The following is a 17,139-nucleotide window of genomic DNA, read 5'->3' as shown; positions in this document are numbered from 1 at the left end:
CATACACCCACAAAAAGAACTCAGACAGCTCAATGTACAATAAACCTTTAATAAATAGTTTGTCATTAGTTTCCCGTATTTACATTATATCCACCATGTAACTCAGGTTGCCCTATTTATTTCTTGGCTAATTTAGGCACACAGAGAGGGACTCAGGGCACAGACCACATCATACTAAAACAGGAGTGGCTAGCAGGAGAGTCAGACAAATGTAGTTGCACCAAACTATCCAGTAAGCCTCTAGGTGGCCATGTCCTTTAAACATACATAGGCCTATATACATTGACTGTACGTACATGGTGGGCTTGTACATTTACAGCAAAGCACAGACTTCCGTTTGCATGTGAACTGTTGGTGTGCAGAAGGGGCTGGTGCAGAATCTTACCAGGATATCAATTGTTGTTTTATGGGTTGGTCCAATGTATTTAAATAAACAATTAGAATCTAAATAAGTTGTAATGGCCTCAAGTTGGCTAACCCACCATACATGAACAATAGAATAATAATATTGGCCAAAGACTTTGGGGTATAGCAGGATAAAGTAATATTTTAACTTTACAGTTTACTTCAGAACATTCAATGTCCTCTATTGAAGTCTGTATAAACATGGGGGGTAAGTTTAAGTAATGACAAAGAATTGTATAATGAACCAGAGATGGACTCTGAGAACAGTAAAATGCTGGACATTCATTTCCAAACTAGTCACAATGTTGAAGGAATCCTAAAAACAATTGGACCAATTATTAAAATAAACTATAAAAATAGCACTTGAACTTAAATTGTCTGCCAAACTTAAGAAAAACTGAAACTTAAAATAAAACAAACAAACCCAAAGCAATCGCAAATAATAAGAAACATAAAAAAAAAACATTTGGCACAAAATATACAATTCAAACTAATAAATGATAAATGTTACAGTTTGAAACCAAAGGTTTAATTCATTTGAGTGTGTGATTTGGTTATTTCAATGCACTTGAGGCTCATTTAGAAAAAGAAATCTTTCAAAAGAACAACAGCAAAGATTTTCCAGTAATAAAGTATTGGAAAATCCTTTGCCGTCTCCAAACATCATTGCTCCAAAAATGTCAAGCGCCTTCTACCAACCTGTACTGGAGCAAAACTATCAGAGAACGCTTACATTGGTTTACAGTCTAAATCCAGATACCACTTTTGCAGTCTTTGTCTATCATACCACATCAAACATAACCTTTAAATTCCTACTGCAGCAGCACAAGTGATATTTCATCTCATTGAATCTAATGATATTTTCCAAAGACGGCCTAACAACAACATCAGTGCTCACATTGATAACAAAACAAAAAAAACTAGAGTCAAAGCGGCCCATAGGGAAGTTAAATGAACTAGAATCCTGCCAGCTGTCCTTTTAAATAAAGCTGTGCCAAATTTACCAAGAAGGGCAGAAGGCGGGGGGGGGGGGGGTATGAGGGCAAAAAAAGAGAAAAGGTGTCGAGGCTCCGATGGGAGCGATAGCAAAGATTACAGACCTTACTCAGACCCCAGTCTTCATACAGGTTACGTAATAGATTTATATATCAATATGAAGTCACTTCAAGGCAACATTTGTCTTTAATTACAACTTGATAAGCACAACTAGCCTTCAGTGTGAAAAAAAATAATTACAGCCCAAACTATACTTCGGAGCTAATGAATGGCAGGTAAACATCGGAAATGTCTCAAACAAAGTGGTCTTTCTTTTACACGTTCCTCTCTCCGTAGAGGGAGGGGGATGAGTGGATCCTTTCAAGTAGACTGAAGTCCCTCTGTAAAAACGTTCTGTGTGTTATTCAGTACTGTCCCCGTGGGTAATTGGTGTGGCCCCTCCGAGATAGGTTATGCCAAAGGAGAGACTCCTCGTAGCTCTACATCATAGGAAGACCTGCATTCCCTTCTTCCCATAACCCAGGACAGAAACCACGCACAACAACAAAAGTATCACAACGAGAAGTTAGCTTGTGAAAGGGGTCATTACAGGAGAGCTCGAGTTACATATCAACCGTTGTCGCGTCTCTTTGGAACGAGGAACATCGCCGGCGTCACCGCACGGGTGCTAAAGAGGAAACAGAATCCCACAGGGGGGGGGGGCTTTGTAACCATCACATGAGTCTTAGCTCATCCTCACCCCAAAACCAAGTGTGGGTGTAGTGGCGCTGCAAAGCAGGGTGGGTCGGGGTGAAAGCCGTCGTGTCTTCTGTCCCCCGTCCTGCCTCCCAGAGTCCGGCTTAACCAAGGTACTCCAACCCCCTCCCCCCACACGCCTCCACAGCAGTCCCAAATAAACACTCTCACACACACACACACACTCTCTTTCCCTCTCCCAAGCCGCCCCTAGCAGCCCTGTCACGCCACCTCGCTTTGACAAAGGGGGTGTGCGTGCGGAGAGACGGCCCACATTGTGCTGCGGGCGCGACGCACCCACACATATACACAAACACACGCATACACAAACACACACCTTCCCGGCACTCGGAGATGTCAGAGGACATCACGGTGCGAGTGAATCTATGCATGCGCGCGTGCGTGTGTATGTATAAATACATGTATCTGTCCACTGTGGGTGGGGGGGTTGGTAGTCTGGGTGGCAGGTGGTGTGTGTCCTCCCGGCTCCTCCTCCTCCTCCCCCCTGGAGGCTGGGGTTATACGCTGCTGTCCTCCAGGAGGGGCTCCTTGCCCTCCGTCCCGCTGCCCTGGGGGCTGTGGGAGTGGCTCTGGGCCCCGTTGTTGTGCTTCTTGTAGGCCCCCGGCCGGGCCCCGGGCCCCGTGTGCTCCGGGATGAAGAGCGCCACCAGTAGGGACAGCAGCACGGAACAGGCGCCGAACAAGAATGGAGGGCCCGGAATGATGGCACTCTGGAAGGAGGGAGAGAGAGAGAGAGAGAGAGAGAGAGAGAGAGAGAGAGAGAGAGAGAGAGAGAGAGAGAGAGAGAGAGAAGGATTGGACGTCATTAGAGCGAGGATAATTCTGTCTGATTGTGATTGTGTCTGTGCCTGCCTGGGGTCTTCTCCTTGAAAAAGTGCCTCATAACCAACGCCGCTCCGGCTACTGGAGCACACGACAGGCTCCAGGCGAGCTCTGAGGACGTGGCCGAGGCCAGGCCCTCCCAGGGGGGGGCTCACCTCGTCAGTGGGGTTGGCCATGTTGGGCTTGGAGCCCTTGTCGGCGCCGTCGACGGCGTCCAGATCGGTGAGCTCCACGTGGAACAGGTAGAAGACGAAGCCGTAGAGGGCCGGGCCCAGGCCGTTACACAGGCCCCGGATCCCTGTGATCATCCCCTGGACCACGCCTGGGGGGGGGGGGGCAAACACACACACGTTAATAACATAGGCCCGAGGTGGCAAAGAGGAATTCTCTCTCAAACACACACAGCTACTGATCCACACTCAGGGAGGTGGTGGTGCTCACCCTGCTGGTCGGGGTCTGCGTTGCGGGACACGATGGCGCTGATGGCAGGGAAGGTGATGCTGGACATGGCTGCCACCGCGCCTGCAGCCCACATCATCCTGCACGGGGACAAAACACACACACACAGAGTGCACATCAGTTCACTTCACTAACAAACCTATATGCCCGAGCGGCACAAACAAAACGATGGGAAATATCCCGTTCTTGAATTCACACGTGACTATCACGAGGCGAGGCCCTTCCCGGCGCTCCCAAGCTACGGGGAGAGATAGAGAGAGCAGCAGGGACACACAGCGGTGTGAGCTTAACACCACACAGAGAACACGGAAATCCTCCACCCCGCAATATCACGAACCAACTTATCAGTCCACTGTGGTGCTGTGGACACAGATGCACACACACACACACACACACACACACACACACACACACACACACACACACACACACACACACACACACACACACACACACACACACACACACACACACACACACACACACACACACACACACACACACACACACACACACACACACACACACACACACACACACACACACACACACACACACACACACACACACACACACACACACACACACACACACACACACACACACACACACACACACACACACACACACACACCTTCCTGGCACTTGATGTCCTAGCACACTGCAGCACAAGTGCATATATTCATACATATATGTGTGTGCATGTTTCTTCTTCAATCAGTTTGGCCTTTATTGAACCTCTCTTCCACTACTGCCAGCTATGGCCAAGAACAACAGCAGTAAGACAATACCGCCAGGCCAGGATAAACATCCAGATCACTGATTCAGAGCTACATCCTCTCCCGGCCCAGAGCACTGCTACAGCCCCGGATAAGAAAAGTACACCCGCTCCAGCAGGCTTCATGGGAAATAGACTCCTTCAACACTTTCACTGGATGTACACGTGCTCTGATTTGGCTGCGTGTTGAGAATGCCGTTTTGCTACCCTGCAGTGGTCCAGAGGGGGTACTGCAGTTGGTTCACCTTTTCTAGAGCGATTTCTGCATTGTTGAATTCATAAGGCCTGGCCTGCATCATGAACGTGACATGGTTTACAAAAACTCATGATAAAAAATTCAAATGAAAGATAATATTATAAATCGATCGATGAAATTAGAGCTGAACGATTTTGGAAAAAGCTCATCGTGATTATTTTGACTAATATTGCAATTGTGATTTAATATGCGATTATTAAATTATTTATTATTAATAAATATAGATGTATACTACTGATCTCCAGTCAGCAACATAACACACAAAGTTCCTCTTCAAAAATATTTTGGTAGATCAAAGCTAAACGTAGGCTAATAACATGTGCGTTGCACTTTCTTAACTAAAGCTAGCTAGCTACCGTTTTGAAAAAAAAAACTTGCGCTGTGGGGACCGTCGGAAATATTTAGAACTCATCCATCTAAAGGTTAAATCTTAAAATAAAACAAAACACTGTCTGAACATTTCTGATCCAGTCAGTAGCCTAACAGTAACAGTATGGCACTGACAGCCATAGTGATCCTACTGTATGTGTATCACCGAGGGGCATCATATCTTTCGTGATGAACGCTGTTACTGCTTGAGTAATTTCGTACATGAATATGGAGTTAGGCTTTTGAAACATTTCGATCAGTGATCCTGTCGGGTGTTATTTGGCTTAGGCTATTTGACCCACTGGTGTTCAGCATTTTAGCAATGCATCGTACATGGCTTTGTGGGTTTTTTTTAGGGCCGAATTAGGTTGGTAATGTTGCCCCGTGAGGTAGCAACGTGTCAGGTTCTGTCGAGCCTATGGCCATCGTACAGGTCAAGGTAAAGTTTAACGTACAACACTGATTCTTCGTCTGCAAACTGCGTTACTCTCGTGTGTCACGTGACCAAAGTAAAATCGCAGCCTTTGCGATCACAGAATCTCGTTTTGTCACATCGCGATATTATCGCAAATGCAATTAATCGTTCAGCCCTAGATGAAATTGCCGCATGCCTACTCACCAGGGCTGAGAACCAAAGCCGTACCAGGCCAACTGCAGGATCTGGAAGCCCAGACCCAGCAGGATAGTGTTCTTGTTCCCTATGGAGCGCATCAGGATCCCCAGCACCACCGTCTGCACACACACACACACACACACACACAGAGGGGCACGTTAAACACCGGGACTGGAGTCAAATCATTTGTAATTTTTTCCTTTTCTTTAAATAACAATATCTGGTTTCCAGGAGAAAGCCTTTAAAAGCTGAGCCTTAGACAAGAGGACATCCATCTGGACGAGGCTTCTCGAGGAAACCCCCCCCACAAATGGGCCCACCGACACGCAATCTTTTATAATCCCGGTTGGTCGAAATGGAGTTTGTTATTGGAACTTCATTCGGTGGTGGCGGGCAGCCCTTGAGGAGGGCAGGACGTGAGGTGGTCGGGTGCAGCTCACCTGGGCTAGTATGGAGAGGATTCCCACCACAGCTATGAAGGCAGCGACCGTCTCAGAAGAGAACCCTATGACCTGGGGATGGAAAACACTAGAGGTTAGACTGAACACACCTACCCCCCCCCCCCCCCCCCCCCCGGCATTCCTCAAACGCAGCCCCTTCCTTTGTTCCCACCCTCCCATCCCCGCACCTCATGTTATCTCATCAAGTGTAACCTGACTGGTTGCAGCTGTGCAAAGGCAGATTTATTGGAAGCGACCTCGGATTGTGACGCCAACTGCCTCAAGAAAGGGAGGATGGAGAACAGAATGTTTTCTTTTTGTATTTGAACTGCTAACAAGGCCAGAGATAGAGAGAGGGGGGGGGCATATCCCATTATTTACACTCCTCCGTGCGACCTTGAGCAGGCCTTAGGCAGCACTTTAGGAGGGGGGCGCCGCTCTGCCATCCCTACTTTGTTTCCAGGTCAAAGCGCACTGTCCCTTATCAGGCCTGACGCAGACCAGCACACTACAGCAGGTGGCTGTGAGGAGCGCTACACCGTGACCTCCCAGACCAGCACACTACAGCAGGTGGCTGTGAGGAGCGCTACACCGTGACCTCCCAGACCAGCACACTACAGCAGGTGGCTGTGAGGAGCGCTACACCGTGACCTCCCAGACCAGCACACTACAGCAGGTGGCTGTGAGGAGCGCTACACTGTGACCTCTCAGACCAGCACACTACAGCAGGTGGCTGTGAGGAGCGCTACACTGTGACCTCTCAGACCAGCACACTACAGCAGGTGGCTGTGAGGAGCGCTACACTGTGACCTCTCAGACCAGCACACTACAGCAGGTGGCTGTGAGGAGCGCTACACCGTGACCTCCCAGACCAGTTCACCGCGTGGCGTTACTGTTGGAGGACATTAGCGCTGTTTTTTTGTTTTGTTTTTGCAGACAGGGACAAAGGAACAGTGTGTCAGGAGAAGCCGTCGTCTGGCTAGGTCGGCGTGGTTTATTTTTATTCCACGAGAGAGGGGCCAGCAGTCTCTCTGAGTCAGACTGGCCTGACAGACTCAAAGGGTCAAAACCTGTTTCCAAACAAACACTATGTTTGACCAGAGGGAGGAGACGGTCAAGTTAGCTTGAGTTAGTGTCCAAAACAAATACTGAAGACTCAAACGCTGGTTGTTTTGCACCATCGTTTTGAAAATGAACCGATTCCTTAGTTACTGCTAAAAGGTATTGATGCATTGGCAATGTGACTCACCAACAAAACATTCCGGGGATGCTTGATGGCTACGTACAATATGGGCTGAGAAACAAACTCAGTGGTACAATATGGGCTGAGAAACAAACTCAGTGGCCTGGGTTTGAAATCTCTCTCTTGATATGTCTCTCTCTCTCTCTCTCTCTCTCTCTCTCTCTGGAGAGAGAGAGAGAGAGAGAGAGAGAGAGAGACAGAGAGAGAGAGAGAGAAAGAGGGGGGGAGGGGGAGAGAGAAAGAGGGGGAAAGGGGGAGGCGGAGAAAGAGAGGGAGAGAGAGGGAAGGGGGAGAGGGAGAGAGAAAGGGGGGGGAGAGGGAGGGGGAGAGAGAGAAGGGAGAGGGTGAGGGAGAGAAGGGAGAGAGGCGTTGTTGCCGTACCTGTCGGAGATAGAGGAAGAAGCTGGAGTACTGCCCTGCCTCTGGCAGGTAGGACAGGAACACTGTAATACAGATGAGCAGCACTGTGGAGTCCTGGCCCACCTTACGCAGAGACTGGAGGGAGGAACAGGAAGCACACATAGAGCAACCAATTACCCTTCCAACATGCCAAGAACTGGGGCTTACCAGTTCCACAGACTGGGGTTCATCTAATGCAGTGTTGTCTGTCTATCGAGTTGGCCTGCTCCAGTCCCTCTTCAGAAGGCGGTTTGTTTCACAACAGTCTAAATGGCTCGACTAATTCGAGTTGTTGTCCCGTCCCCCATTCACTGTGAAGGGGCTGACCCGTTACATGCAAGGCCGCCCCTGACCAGCGATGAGCTCAGCTCCTCCTGGTTGTGTACTCACGGCGAAGGGGTCCGCCTGCTCCCAGGAGATGGGCGCCCCCCAGGAGGCCGGCCTCATCTTCTCCGGCAGCGACTCGGGCACGGCCACCAGGATGAAGCAGATGTCCAGCAGGGCGATGGCGGTGGCCAGGATCACGACCAGGGTGTCCCCGTACGTCACCGACAGGTAGGCGCCGATGGCTGGGCTGGTCACCAGGCTGGCGGCGAACGTGGCAGAGACCTGGGGACAGGGGGGGGGGGGCATGGTGGATTCAGCCTCCAGGGAACCTTGGACAAGTGTGTGTGTGTGTGTGTGTGTGTGTGTGTGTGTGTGGGGGGGGGGGGGGGCAGTGTTTCCTAATGTCTCGGGTCATGTTAGGGTTGCGTCTGTAACCAGATAAAACCTAAATCCCTAGTTACACATGGGCTAATGGATTTGAAAAATTACGCTGCTGTCTTGTAACAGATTGTTCATGAACCGCTGTAGTGCTATTAGAAACTGTGCACTTCTAGTCCTTGATTATCTGCTGCACTTGCGATGCACATTTTTGTACGACACTTTGGATTAAAGCGTCTGCACAGTAAACTATTTGGAATGTAAACATGAGTATAATAATAAACATTGTGTGACAGTGCTCTAAAATGCATGCATCTACCCCCCCCCCCCCCCCCCCCACTACCAGAGGGAAGCTTCAGAACAGTCCTTCTAACCATGGAACGTCATAGCAACAACAACAACAAGGGCGGGGCTCTCTGATGCTGGCTGACACCACAACCCATTCAACAACAACCTATGAAAACCCCATATGGTCCACACATTCCACACCGGCCAACGGCAGCAAATTACATAGCGGTTACAACCTTATGGCATGCCTGGTACCATCATCTGTAATCATGGACACACTATTTGGGTTCCAGGCATGGATTTGCAGACAGTGGTCATAGGGAAAAAACATTTGATCTCCAGAAATATATTCACGTGTGAATGCTAGGATGATTCTATAGTATGCATCCTGAGGGGGTTGTAATGCTGAAGCTTCTCACCAGGCCGTAGGCGGTGCTCCTCTCGTGCTCCTGCGTGATGTCAGCCACGTACGCAAAGATGACGGAGAAGGTGACGGCGAACACGCCAGACATGGAGATGACAGCAAAGTACCACCTGGGGGGCGGGGAGCGGTACATGTACCATTACTATACATGTACTGTACCTACACATGTACCATTACTATACATGTACTGTACCTACACATCTACCATTACTATACATGTACTGTACCTACACATCTACCATTACTATACATGTACCATTACTATACATGTACTGTACCTACACATGTACCATTACTATACATGTACCATTACTATACATGTACTGTACCTACACATGTACCATTACTATACATGTACTGTACCTACACATCTACCATTACTATACATGTACCATTACTATACATGTACTGTACCTACACATGTACCATTACTATACATGTACTGTACCTACACATCTACCATTACTATACATGTACTGTACCTACACATCTACCATTACTATACATGTACCATTACTATACATGTACTGTACCTACACATGTACCATTACTATACATGTACTGTACCTACACATCTACCATTACTATACATGTACTGTACCTACACATGTACCATTACTATACATGTACTGTACCTACACATGTACCATTACTATACATGTACTGTACCTACACATGTACCATTACTATACATGTACTGTACCTACACATGTACCATTACTATACATGTACTGTACCTACACATCTACCATTACTATACATGTACTGTACCTACACATGTACCATTACTATACATGTACTGTACCTACACATCTACCATTACTATACATGTACCATTACTATACATGTACTGTACCTACACATCTACCATTACTATACATGTACCATTACTATACATGTACTGTAACTACACATCTACCATTACTATACATGTACTATTACTATACATGTACTGTAACTACACATCTACCATTACTATACATGTACCATTACTATACATGTACTGTAACTACACATCTACCATTACTATACATGTACCATTACTATACATGTACTATTACTATACATGTACTGTAACTACACATCTACCATTACTATACATGTACTGTACCTACACATCTACTATTACTATACATGTTCTGTAACTGTACATGTACCATTACTATACATGTACCATTACTATACATGTACTGTAACTATACATGTACCATTACTATACATGTAGTATAACTATATATGTTCTATAACTATATATGAACGTTGGAGCGGAAGCCCTGCTCTGGCAGGAGTTAACAGGAAACATAGTCATGTGAAACAGGAAGTACAGACGAGCACACATCAGAACTGAGTCCTGTATGCTGCCTGTATGCTGCTGGACTGACTTGTATTCTGTTAAGTTTCTATTTGATTCCAATGTTTTTCTTCTTCAGAGATCCTTTCGTTTCACTTTTACATTTCATAAGAACTTTAAGAAATGTTTTTGCAGATACGAAAATATATTTTGTGCCAAGGCTCTAAGGTGATGGAGCCTAAATGTTTGCAGTTCATAGAACTATGCATCATTCACTACGAGAAGATTCAAAAACACCCTCTAACATTCTCAATCGTCCTACAACACTGTAACACGTCCTGTAACAATCGAATCCATCCTGTAAGGGTGTGTGTGTGTGTGTGGGGGGGGGGCCTCACCATGGGCTGATCTTCATCAGAGGGATGGGTGCGCAGGTGAAGAACACCGTTAGTAGCAGGAAGGACTTGCGGCCCCAGACGTCTGACAGAGCCCCTATGAGGGGGGCGCTCAGGAACGACAGCAGGCCCTGGGTGGATGGGCACAGGGTTCAGGGAGCATGGAAGAGAGACCAGGGAGGAGGGGGAGGGAGGGAGCAGGGCAAAATGAGACGTCCAAAAGGAGACAGTTGACTTGAGCACGAGTGCGCTAATGGTTGACTTCCTCTAAACGCATCTCCCATTGTGCAAGAGGAACGACGCAGAAATACACGGCACCTCATTTTATGTGGTGACTGAAGTAACTGGTGTGACCAGTTGCCTACAGACAGGTGTTTGCGTGTATAGCTAAATATGTGTGTGTGTGTGTGTGCGTCTCAGAGACAGTGTGTGCGTGCATTCGTGTTTCTCTTACCTTAACACCGTGAATGAGCCCATTCATCAGGAATGTGTGCTGGGGGAATGTTTCGTGCAACACCTGGGCAACAAACAGCGATAAAGCATTGTTAGACCTTGAACCCAAACATACAGCACATCCCCCACACAGAACGGCTAACAGCCTGACATTTAAATGTTAATGGCACCAGAGCTAGGGCAGGAAAGCACATGTACAACGTGTGTCAAGTACACATCCGGTGAGGTGTCGGCCCTTTTATGAGGGCGATAAGACAACTAAACATTTAGACAAGATCATGGAAATTTAAATGAAGTGTTTTGCTTGGCTGTTATAGCATCAGTACTGGGCCGGTTGCGGTTCCATATGAGGTCAAAAAAGCAGCCTCTCTGGGCAATAAATACGCTGGTTGTGGTGAGGCCAATTTGCAAACTTCAATTAAGAAAGGCATGGTTCTCTCTGTGTCAATACGGATCTCTTCAGACTGGGGATGACGTTAGGGACTGAGTGATGTTCGAGTCAAGTTGCCTTGACTGGCAGATACGTTTCCTTTCGCTCTTTTTAACAAACACACACACACGCACACACACACACACACACACACACACACACACAGTTACATAGACCACAAAGGCACTAGGGCTGAGGGGGTGGGGAAGTATTCTAAATCACAATTCCGTTCCATGAATTGATATGCAAAGTGGTTTCCAGGTTTCAGGTGGTGATTCCCCCCATGGTGGCGGAGGCCAATGAGCAGTATCCACGGTGACTCTGGCAGTTTGCTTACCTACGCATGTTCAAAGCTTTGCTTGTGGGAGGGCCACAGCTTCCATCGATCCAAGTTCACAAAGTCAAAAGATCCTTGTCTAGTCTTTAGAATACACATGGAAAGTAAACACACTCGTTCAATGTCGACCATGAGCGTGTTCTGTCCCTCCTCTCCTCAAACACGGCTGATTCCGAACACAGGGATTTACATGAACGTCTCCCTGCTTGCTGCCCCAGTACTGGAGGTGGTGAGTGAATGTCAAACAAAACCAATCAACAACAAAGGACAGAGAGGTTTGCATGGTGCATTGAAATAGACGCTAAAGCTAAATCACACGAAACAACATTTGCTTTGAAACTGAATTTGGAGATGGATAATGATTCCTTCCCCTTCCAAAGCAGCTGCGTGGACACACAAGCACACCAGACTGAGAAATGTACCACCATTCGGTCCTGGGTTGCAGTGGAACCATTAGCAAAAGGAAACCATTCATGTGAATGATACCCTGGTCATAATGTTAACCAGAGCCCCCACTGAGCACAAACACTTTTCCCTTTCTGTCTCCCTCTGTCTTCATCCCTCCTGTCTAATCCCTCCCTCTCCCCCAGTCTCCTTATATCATTCCAGTCTCCCCCCCCCTTCTCTCACCCCACACTCTGCTCCTGTGTTCAGTAACAATGAGGCCGTTATGGTGCCTCTCCTGTGATGCTCCAGCGACAATCAGCCCACTTTATCCAGGGGAGCAGAGGGCCAAACATTGATTGAAATAATAGTGATAAATAATATGCATTAAAATACTCTAAAACCTGCAATTGAAAAATAAATCGGGGCACTTCACCATCTTTCCCGCCGGGCCGCCGGGGGGATTTGAGGCTGGTTCTCGTCTCTGTGTGAGTCTTGTGAGGGCATGAAGCCAAAGTGGAAGGATTCTTAAATGGGGAAAAACATCTCCCACACACACACACACACTTCACACCCATCAGAGTTTACACACAAACACTCCTGCTGCTCGCTGGCGATGCACGAGAGTACATCGCGTCGTTCATCCGTCAAAGGTCTTCCATCATAAAAGGTTACGACGTAACACAATGCAAGATATCCGACAAACACTAAATAAATCAATGGCAATCTCGTTCAGTATCTAGTCTGTGGAAGCTGTGAGACGTGGCAGCGCTTGTGAAGAGAGCAAAAGGTGTCACTGACAAAAAATAGGAACACGAACCTTTGGCTTTAATTAGAACACAGCGAGCGTGACCGGGGAAACGAAAACGAGGACCTGAGGGTGATTTGATGTGAAGGCTGAACACTGAGCACAACTACAACCCACCAGTCATGAATATCCTATAGTGGAAGCCTTTACTTAGTCCAAAACGACGTGGACCCACTAGAATCTGCCCCCACAGGTAGAAGTGTGCCTGAAAGACAGCCTGGTGCTTCCTCAGCAAGCCTACTGGGCAGTCCCGTACCAGTCTAACTGCTCTGCTGTGCAGCCATCTGAACACAGCCCCGGGCAGAAAGCCGGTGGTTGTTAAGGGCCATATTCCTTAGTTACTAATGAAGGCGGGGGCTCTGTGGGCACCATAAAGTGCCTCTTCAAAGCCAGCTCTGCTCTGATTAACCCAAAATGCAAATCTTGACGAAGCAACAAACGTATAATGAGCGCAGCTCTCTCTCTCTCTCTCTCTCTCCACATTACAGTATGCCATCGCTTGTGAATGAGCTAAACACGTGTTTATTGCGGCTGGGTCGTACGCATGTTGTTGTTTACGATCGGTGCAAGATCTGTAGAATGCGATAATGTAGCCCAAGACAAAGTCAGGCAAATATCCTGATGTAGCCTGGGTGGGAGAGAGCACGTCTTGTCAGATGGAAAAGACGTAGGCGTACTGGAGACAGGCCTGGGCCTTGTTGATGAAATATGGAAAGAAATTACCCTGGACTGTCTCGATAAACGACGCTGATTCAATTCCATGTTGTTTGCCTGAAACCAGCGGCCAGCCCTGCGTTTGAGTTGAGATCTGTCTGCGGCTGTCTACATCGGCAAAAGCAGCATGACGACAGCCCGCGCGGCCCCTCTCTTCCTGTGATGTGCCTCTCCGCAGAGTGAGGGCGACTAAACAATACACCGTTTGATGTCCTTTTTTCATATTTCTCGGCCCATTAGCGTCAGCAAAGGTCTCTCTCTCTCTTTCACACTCATCCACCAAACATGTGGGTGCGTCATCTGGCTCTTGCCATTCGATTAGGATTAAATTATTCAGTGTTGTTTGCGGGGCTACCTGACGCCAAGCCAATGGGGAAACGGCCCTGCCTGGGCTAGGTCTCAGAGGCACCAGCAGTGGATAGCGGTGAGAACACTTGACTGCGTTGGCGTCGATGAGAACCAGTCGTGTTCCTTACCATACAGTTGACTTCATGTTGAGGAGCAAGTGGTGGAGCAAGTTGACCATGTGGGTTGTGGGTAGTGTGGCTTACCGTGAGCATGGGGGTGGTGAGTAGGCCCCAGGCGAAAAACTCCAGGAAGATGACCACCACGGCATGGTAGACACTGGGCTCTCCGATCCCCTGAGGCTGGAGGGAGACAGGGTGGAGGGGCAGGACAGTCAGCTAGTCAGGGAGGCTAGAAACACTGCACGCACTCACGCATTAAAAAGGTTCTGCTAGCAACTGTGGTAAACAGTGAAAGGAATTTATTTGAGACAATTGCTTTTATATCCGCAAATCTTTGTCACTTGACTGCCTGTGACAGACCGGGTCTGTTTAGACGATTTATAAATGCAGGGTGGGCCAACTGCCAATAGTACAGTGATCAGACATGACCACTGAAACTGAATGGCAAACAAATTTGCCTGGAGGCAGACAGAAAACCTGCAAATATCTTACACCTTGCTGCAGCAAGAGGCCATGGGACCAAATTATAGATTTGAAGGAAAAAAATATAATGATCTGGATCACTGTAAGCAATCTCCCGCTTTTAAATGAGAGGGGGGAAACCCAAATGTTTCAAAGTGCAGATCCCTCTCAGATCTGGGGTTGATATTTGAGGGAACTGTTGGACAAGGGTGTGAGGTGTGTGAAAGTTAGGTCGCTTAGAAACCTGTTAAGTAGGGCAGGGCCTGCTCAGGAAGACAGTGTACTTGTTTGCAGAATCATTTCTCCATGCCGTCTGTCTAAGTGCACCATGGGAAAACCAAACGGCAGGTGTACAGTCCTCACAGGGGAGCGTGGCTTTGTGGTGGGGTGTGGCTGGGTGTTTAACACTGCTTTTACAAAGAGGAATCTAGATAGGGACTTTTCGTCCGTTAGAAATTTAGGAACTGCTACATGCTGTGGAAATGGTGATAAGGCTTTTGTTGTATTTTCAAAGGAACTACTTCATCAACAACGAAGTCATTTTGCAATTGGTTAATTCTGTGAATAGGTTTCATGTAATGGTGGTGTAATGTCCTGTCTGACATCAAGTGTTTAGGCATCAGGAAATATTTAACAATAGCACTGACAATGGTTTAAGATGAAATTGAGAATGGACTTGGTTTGAAAAACCTTTAGTTATTTGAACTTATTCTGCAGATTGTAGGTTGTGATGATTTCTTTAATTTGACCGTTAACCAAACAATTTGACTATTCCCCATACTTTAAACCTAAAATGTGGTTTAACAGACACATAGCTTGTTAACATTTCTTTACAAATCAATTATAGATGTAAAACGTGTTACACATGGCACCATAAGGAGGGAACAAATCAATAGGCCTACTGACTACTTCCCGTCTGTAGCCAAGTCTAATTCACAACCTATACAGGCTGTACCAACCTATACAGGCTGTAACAAGCCGCATGGGGCTCTGTCGATTTTCTGGAATAGAAATAGCATGCCGTTTTGCTCCATGACTGTTAGCTAGCTACTCATGCAGCTAATTGAAAACAATTCTAAGAAAGTTTGGCGTGCTATGCAAATTAAACATTTTATAAAAGGTTTAAGAAAAACTATCAATATCTCGCCACCTGATGCACGTCTAGCAGCCTTTATTTCCAAACATTAGCCACAGAGATTAGTGAGATCCCATACAGGTTAGCGTGCAAATGAGGAAACAGCTAGCCCGCTAATTTTGACATTATTAGGTTTGCTCCTTTTCAAATGAACGAACGAAGGCTCGTCATACGGCCATGCTTATTGAGCGTCTTGCTGTGTTACAACGTAAACAACGTTGCCAAGCCCCTAGAGACATCTAAAAAACAAGGCTTTGGGTATGTCAATTTAATGTACACATTTACATGACTAGAATGCTCCCTAACTTGGTTGTGTTCCAGGCGTAATAAAATAAAACGACACATATAGTATTCGTAACAGTCAAACCGGCCGAGCACCGCAGGGCGACCCGGACATCCAAAACATCATCGCCAGACAGTGTGAGCTGAGATGACGTGTAAACCTACGCTTCAGGCCGCTGGCTTGTTGGTTAGCTAACAAGCTGGGTAGCTAGCTAGCGGCTAGTTAGCTAGCCCGCTAGAATAAACAGTTACTTGCACAACACTGGATATAATTATGGAAAGCCAAAGAGGTTGACACCAATACTCTTAAAACCAAATCAATGTCACCATCCATCCGGCAAGCTATTTAGGTGTCCAGTTAACGCAGAAAAATAAATATTTAACTCACACTGCCTCCATCTTTTATGATAATTTTCTTGGCCAGAAGAATGCTGCGGTTCAGCCGCTTTTTCTTCTTTTTCTCCCCCGTCATTGTTAACTTATGTCCATTCTTGATGTTAAAGGGTTAACTTTTGGGTTGTGCCACAAAAAATATAAATAACTGACTCCTCTAGATACTGTCTCTTCTCGATACCTCGCTATCCAGCTATCTAGCTACAGCTAAATGATTAGCTACCCATCCCCACCTCACTTTGACCCATCTTCCTGAACAAAACGGAACACGCCCCTGATGCACAAGATCTCCCACCGATTGGTGAAGCTTTAGTGGGAGGCAGATTATAGTCTATAGTGATAGGTTGAACAACATGTTTGTACTATTGATCCCAAAATGTAATTTGTCAGCATGCTTGTGGGTTTGCCAGAACAAAGGGACTAAACCCATTTTTTCGGATGAGCACTGAGCATACCAATAACTGTGCGTTACCGAGCTTGTGTTTCTATAAAACCTTTGATACTCCATTATACAAACAAAATATACACTTACTGTTGAATACCATATTTTCCCTAACTTGCCTATCATACAGAAAAAGACACTTGTTGCTCTGACAGTATACCAGATGTGGCTTGATAACTTGGTACTGATTGTT

General features: G+C 46.8%; 1 protein-coding gene across 1 annotated transcript; it reads right to left on the bottom strand.

Annotated features, from left to right (window-relative positions):
• Positions 1-29: 29 nt before the first annotated feature.
• On the bottom strand, positions 30-16,775 carry mfsd14a2 (major facilitator superfamily domain containing 14A2). Its single transcript, XM_062480792.1, has 12 exons — positions 16,500-16,775; positions 14,317-14,412; positions 11,094-11,156; positions 10,643-10,770; positions 8,949-9,063; positions 7,927-8,145; positions 7,519-7,632; positions 5,895-5,966; positions 5,461-5,573; positions 3,421-3,518; positions 3,135-3,301; positions 30-2,867 (listed from the first exon to the last, which is right to left on the bottom strand). The coding sequence occupies exons 1-12, from the start codon at positions 16,581-16,583 to the stop codon at positions 2,655-2,657; spliced, it is 1,482 nt and encodes a 493-aa protein (XP_062336776.1). The 5' UTR covers positions 16,584-16,775; the 3' UTR covers positions 30-2,654.
• Between the last annotated feature and the right edge of the window lie 364 nt (positions 16,776-17,139).

The sequence above is a fragment of the Osmerus eperlanus genome, chromosome 16 (assembly GCF_963692335.1).
Source record: "Osmerus eperlanus chromosome 16, fOsmEpe2.1, whole genome shotgun sequence".
NCBI classification, from domain to species: domain Eukaryota; kingdom Metazoa; phylum Chordata; class Actinopteri; order Osmeriformes; family Osmeridae; genus Osmerus; species Osmerus eperlanus.
Note: the sequence above shows the minus strand (reverse complement) of the source record. Positions and strands in the feature narration are given on the sequence as shown.